Consider the following 6,855-nt stretch of genomic DNA (forward strand, 5'->3'; position numbering starts at 1 on the left):
CTCAAGCTGTTGCCCTGGGCAGAGCCATGGCATTACAGCTCACAGCAACCTCCAACTCCTGGGCTCAAGAGATTCTCCTGCCTCTGCCTCCCAAGCAGCTGGGACTACAGGTGCCCGCCACAATGCCCAGCTACTTTTTTTGGTTGTAGCCATCATTGTTGTTTGGCGGGCCTGGGCTGGATTCAAACCCGCCACTCTAGGTGTATGTGACAGGCGCCTGCCACAGGGCCCAGCTACTTTTTTTGGTTGTAGCCATCATGGTTGTTTGGTGGGCCTGGGCTGGATTCAAACCCGCCACTCTAGGTGTATGTGGCTGGTGCCTTAGCCACCTGAGCCACAGGCGACGAGCCAGCCCTAAAGAATTTTGATCTTGATAATGTAGAACTCAGATACTTTTTAGTAGCAATTGTGTTAAACATAGGAACTTGCAAAAGAAATAATGATAAATAAGTAATATCTACTTAAAAGCACATATATTTTATAAAAGTATGTCCCTAGAAAGTAATATGAGAGGCTTGGCGCCTGTGGCTCAAGTGGCTAAGGCGCCAGGGTTTGAATCCAGCCCAGGCCGCCAAATAACAATGACAGCTGCAACCAAAAAATAGCCGGGCATTGTGGTGGGCACCTGTGGACCCAGTTACTTGGGAGGCTGAGGCAGGAGACTTGCTTGATCCCAGGAGTTGGAGGTTGCTGTGAGCTGTGATGCCACAGCACTCTCCCCAGGAGAACAGCTTGAGACTCTGTCTCAAAAAAAAAAAAGAAGGAAATATTAGAAAGAAAAGAAGGAGAAAGATTAGATTTTAATCTTCCCTTTTAGTCTCATTGAGAAACTAATATATAAGATATAAAAAGAAAGGAGTATAATATAAGGACTAGATTGTTTAGAATAAAAATGTACATAGAAGTTTGGTTTCTGGAGCCCTTCGTGTTTTTAGAAGTTATTGAGGACCTCAGAAAACATGTATTTATGCACGGGCTATAGGTGCTGTCAGTATTTACCATAATCCCCAAACCTTTCATTAATGCAGGTTATTTGTTCTGTCAATAATTTATATTATTAGAAATAAAACTGAGAAAAAAATTTAAAATGTAGTCCTGTACAGTAATAATAAACACAATTTCATACTAACATGGATTTTTTTTTTCTTTATAGAGACAGAGTCTCACTTTATTACCCTAAGTAAAGTGCCATGGTATCACACTGCTCACAGTAGCCTCCAACACCTGGGTTTAGGCGATTCTCTTGCCTTAGCCTCCCAAGTACCTGGGACTACAGGTGCTTGCTACAATGCCTGGCTACTTTTTTGTTGCAGTTTGGCCAGGGCTGGGTTTGAACCTGCCACCCTCGGTATATGGGGCCGGCACCCTACGCACTGAGCCACAGGTGCTGCCCGCTAACATGGATTTTTAAAACTTTAATTAACAGTAATTTTTTTTTTTTTGGTAGTTTGGCGGGGGCTGGCCACCCTCTGTATATGGGGCTGGTGCCTTACTGAGCCGCAGGTACCACCCAACAGTAATTTTTTCTTAAGAAACAGTATTTCACTGTGTCACACAGGCTGAAGTACAGTGGCATGATCATAGTTCACTGCAGTCTAAAACTCCTGTTTCAGCTTGCTGAGTAGCTGAGACCATTGGTGCATGCCACTATCCCTCAGATTAGAGAGATGGGGTCTTAATACATTGCCTTTGCTGATCTTGAACTCCTGACTTAAAGTTATTTCAATGCCTCAGGTTCCTGAGTCTCTGGGGTTCTAGGTGTGAGCTAGAATACGTTTTTAACAAAAAAATAATTTTTCCAAGCCAGGTGCTGTGGGTCACACCTGTAATCCTGGCACTCTGGAAGGCTAAGGCAGGTGGATTGGTTGAACTGAGGAATTTGAGACTAGCCTAAGTAGAACAGGACCCTATCTTTACTAGAAAAATTAGCCAGGCCTTATCTTAGGTGCCTGTAGTACCATCTGCTTGGGAGGCTAAGGCAAGAGGGTTGCTGAAGCCCAAGAGACAAGTTGCTGTAAGCTGTGGTGCTACGGCACTCTACCAGGAGCAAGAGTAAGACTCTGTCTCAAAAAAAAAAAAAAAAAAAAAAAAAAACTTTCTAAAATATAAAACACAGAAAAGTGGCATTATTTTTATATTTTTGCAAGTTTCTGCCTTAGTTTAAAAAGACAGCTGAATTCTCATCTTCTCAAATTATATTTTGTTGAGGCATATGAAACAAATCAACCTTCACAACATTTGTAGTTATAAAAGTGAGGAGTATTTTAATAGCCTTTTCAGATATTACGGATGTGGTCCTTTGGTACTACAGCAAATCTTAAAGTTTACGTGGAGTCTGAAAACACATGTACAAACTGTTTGCACTTTGTTACATTAAACTCCATTGGGCTGTCCTCTGTTTTGAATGGATCTTCTTACCCATGCATGATTTTGTGACATCATGAATTGATCAATTGGAAAACAGTGGTTTACTGAGTTATAACAGATCTTCCAAACTTGGCATATTACAAATTATCAAAAACTATCACATTTGTTAATATCACCACCAATCTCAACATAAAAGTTTCTAAGTATTGAGAAGCAGGCAGGCCTACAGTGAATGAATATAATGGTTAATGTGTTTTCTAAAATTACTATTTTTACTTAAAAACTTGTTTTTTGGATTTTTGGGGCAGGTGAGGCAGAATTTTTCTCTATTTCCATGGCTACAGAGTGGCGGTGTCATCTTAGCTCACAGCAACCATAGACTCCTGGGCTCAAGCAATCCTACTTCAGCCTCCCAAGTAACAGCAACTATAGGAATGGACCACCATACTGGGCTAATTTTTCTTTACTTTGTAAAGGCAAGGTCAGGGTGACCCTGGACTCTTGGCTTTAAGTGATTGGCCAGCCTCAGCCTCCCAAAGTGTTAGGATTACAGACATGAACCACTGAAAATTTGAATTTTATAAACACTGTTTTCCTTGAATGTCTGCCATATACCTAAGTGTAAATAACCATAGTTTGTTTGATACTTGTGAAGATAAAAACAGTATTTATGAAAAGAACAGCTCAGAAAACTGTTATATAAATGCTTTTTCCTTGAGACACCCATTCTAGTTTGGTGTGTAGCAGAAGTGCTTTGAATACTTATTGTTTCATTGTAAGAATATTAAAACGTATTCAAAGGTGGAGACTTAATGAAATTATTGCTTCATCAAGGACATTCTTAACTTGAAGTGGCTCTTTTTAAAAATGAGAGTGCCTCAGTGAAGAATAGTTATTAGTAGCTTAATAGTACTGTTTGTTGCCACTACCTTGATTCATGGTAGAGTGTCAACAGTCTTACCCTACCACTGCTTCTGTACTGTCAGTGCAAATGTCCACACAGTGAAAAAGGCACAAATGAAATCTTCATACTTTTATAAATATAATTTTGACCTCACAGATCCCCAAGAGGATCTCAGGGATTTCTGAAGGTTCACAAATTACAGTGTGAGAATCTCTCATTCAGAATAAAGAATGTTTTAGATTCTAAGTAGTAAGGAAGATGAGTTGAAAGAGGAGCCATTGAAGACACATAAAGTGTGGGGGAAGGATTGCCTGAAGTTCTTATAAAATTTGTGTGTGTACATCTGTTCGTTTTACTTGAAAGAATTGCCATAGCTTCATCAGATTTTGAGAGGCCTGTGCCTGACATAATTTCCTACTTTTTAGGTTATGAACTATTTTTTATATTATAGTAATGACAAAATGAAAGAGCTAGGAATTAAGATGGTCATGTTAGATGTATTGGAGAAATGGAAAAGATGCTTAGTAGTAATCTAAGCCTGCAATTATAAGGACCTCAATCCTGGTCTAATTCTTAGAAAGAAGTAGACATAGGAAAAAAGCATTAGTAAGTAGATGCTTGACATGGGGGATGAAGAAGTCGTGAAACTTATTAGGTAGAGCTCAGTGAGGCTGTTAGCAAAAATCGAGAAGTTGCATTTGTAGTACTAGGGAGGCTGAGGATTGTTTGAGGCAGCAGTGAGCTATGATTATTCCTGTGATTAACCAATACTCTCTAGGGTAACAGCCAGATTTTATCTCTTAAAAGAAAAAATAGGGTATGGAAAATCCTCAAAGACTCAAATTAGACTTCCTAATTTGATCCTGCAATCCAGTTACTAGACATCTGCCCAGAAGAAAAAAATCCTTTTATCATAAGGACACTTGTACTAGACTGTTTATCACAGCTCAATTTACAATCACCAAATGTGGAAACAGCCTAAATGCTCACTAATCCAGGAGTAGATAACAAGTTGAGGTATATGTATACCATGGAATAAAAAAGGTAGATACTTACATCTTTTGTATTAACCTGGATGGAGGTAGAACACGTTCTTCTTAGTAAATCATCACAAAAATGGGGAAGCAAGAATCCAATGTACTCAATTCTAATACGAAGGCAGTAGATGAGCTAGTACAAGGGGTGGGGCAGGGGAATGAGGTAGTGGGCAGGAAGGAAGCTACCTCACTGTTTCTGGCATACCTCTTGGGGGCAGGACACAAGTGTAATGCAGTCAGTATAACTCAATTCTTTGCATCTTCAGTGAATCCCAAACAATAAAAAAAAAAATTAAAAAATAGGTAAGTTGAGATAATTTTACCAAAAAACTGTACAACCAAGATTTGCTTATTTTATCTGGTGGTTTCTGATCAGAATTACCTTTATTTAAAAAGGATTAGAAGAATGAAATAATTAACGTATTTTCATCCTGAAATGGTAACATAAAATTTCTCCACATTTTTTGGGTTTTTTTGTGAGACAGAGCCTCAAGCTGTTGGCCTGGGTAGAGTGCTGTAGCATCACAACTCACAGCAACTTCCAACTCCTGGGCTTAAGTGATTCTCTTGTCTCAGCCTCCCAAGTAGCTGCCAAGCTCCCAAGTAGCTCCCTGCCACGCCACCTGGCTACTTTTTTGTTGTAGCTGTCATTGCTGTTTGGCAGGCCCGGGCTGGATTTGACCCCATCAGCTCTGTTGTATGTGGCTGACACCTTAGCTGCTTGAGCTATAGGCACCGAGCCTAAAATTTCTCCACATTATATTAAAGTGGTTAAAATACATTTATTTCGAATAGATGCAGGAGGCTGGGTGCAGAGGTTAATGCCTATAATCCAGTACTTTGGGAGGCTGAGAAAGGAGGATCACTTGAGCCCAGGAATTCAAGTTTACAATGAGCTAAACTGGCCACAGCCTCTAGCTTGAGCCACTGGGCCATGTACTCTAGCTTAGGCCACAGAGCAAGAAGCTGTCTCTGAAAATGAAATAAAACATTTGCAGTATCACATTATTTTATTCTTTCACATACTTGTTATAAGCATTACATGTTTGTTATTGAAAAATTAGAAAAAAAACAGTTGAGCAAAAGGAAGAAAAAGAATAAATTATACTCCTTCACCCAGACTGGTTACTGAACTGTTTAGCCTCTTTTTTATGTATGTTATATACCATTTTTAATGGACATGGATTTATTCAGTATTTGTTTATAATGTCACTATCATATGTCAGGGACTGTGCCTTACTGTGCATACTTTGTTACATATTAATATCTTTTTTGTCAAATGATGTGCTAGATTTGGGGGGAGTCACATGATACTCATATAGATCTAATTTATTTATCATACTTCTGGTTCTTTTTCTAGTTTTCAAATGTTTTAAAGAATTTGGCATGCTTTAAAGGTTATCTATTTTTGTGGGTTTTTAACTACTTATGTTTATGAAGTTCCTTTTATTTTCAGTTAAAAAATTAATTTTTTTCTCTTTGTTTCAGTACAGCTATTGGAATCAGATGTAAAGATGGTGTTGTCTTTGGGGTAGAAAAATTAGTCCTTTCTAAACTTTATGAAGAAGGTTCCAACAAACGTCTTTTTAATGTTGATCGGCATGTTGGAATGGTAAGGTCATATTTTAAAATATTCCTTTTTGTATTATCCAATTTGTTTTGAAGTAACTACTGGAATAAATTAGTGAGCAGCCACAATAATAATGAGAGTGAGTTATTAGGTTATTTTGGACAGTTCCTTGTCCAAAAGAAAGGTAGCATTCTCATAATCACTGCTGAGAGAGATGTGAAAAATCAAGTTGTTTTGAGAAAATAGGAGAAGGAGAGGAGAGAGTAGTACATATCTTGGCAGCACAGATTACCAGTGAAGGTTTATGCTTGAGAGGCAAAGAATCTTTAGCTTTCTATATCCCTTGTGGGGATTACTGAAGGTGCTATCAGGTAGAGAACATGTTCATAGTAAGGTGAAGAACCAGGAAAGGATGTTTAATGGAAGGGAACATGCACATATCCTTAATAGCTTTATAGATAACACTGGGACTGGCATCTAAGCTGAGGGATAGCTTTGTACAGCTGCAAGCGAAGCCATAAATACACCACTGGTATATTCTAAAGTTATGAGTGTCAGACCTTGCTTAATAAGAACCACCACCAAAAAAAGGAATGGAATGTTTAACCTTGCTATCTGAAAAAGAAAGGAAGAAAAGAGAACACATGTGTGCTAGGGACTGTGTGGGGAGCTGTGTACATAAACTATTTTGTTTCATCTGGACAGCCCAGTGGAGGTAAGATTAATGCCATTTTTACAGATGGCAAATCAGATGCATAGCTAGTAGATAAAACCTGGGATTCACACTTGGGTCTACATGTTATTCCAGAGGCTACTGTGCAGGCTGATGCCCTGTAGGACCCACTTCATTTACCTGATTGCTTGATATTAATAAAGGAAATGTGCGACACACACAAACAAATAGGACTGATAAAGTATGAGCAGTAAATCATAAAGCTAATTTTCTTCTGACTTCTTTAAAGAATTTTTTTTTTTTT

General features: G+C 38.6%; 1 protein-coding gene across 1 annotated transcript in view; it reads left to right on the top strand.

Moving 5' to 3' along the window:
• PSMA3 (proteasome subunit alpha 3) overlaps positions 1-6,855 on the top strand; it is a 29,084-nt gene that overhangs the window by 4,451 nt on the left and 17,778 nt on the right. The window contains exon 3 of the mRNA XM_003794412.3: positions 5,797-5,920. Within this exon, the coding sequence (XP_003794460.1) occupies positions 5,797-5,920 (124 nt within the window). The remainder of the gene's footprint in view (positions 1-5,796; positions 5,921-6,855) is intronic.

The sequence above is a fragment of the Otolemur garnettii genome, unplaced genomic scaffold (genome assembly GCF_000181295.1).
Source record: "Otolemur garnettii isolate 467f Iridium unplaced genomic scaffold, OtoGar3 scaffold00081, whole genome shotgun sequence".
Classification (NCBI taxonomy): Eukaryota; Metazoa; Chordata; class Mammalia; order Primates; family Galagidae; genus Otolemur; species Otolemur garnettii.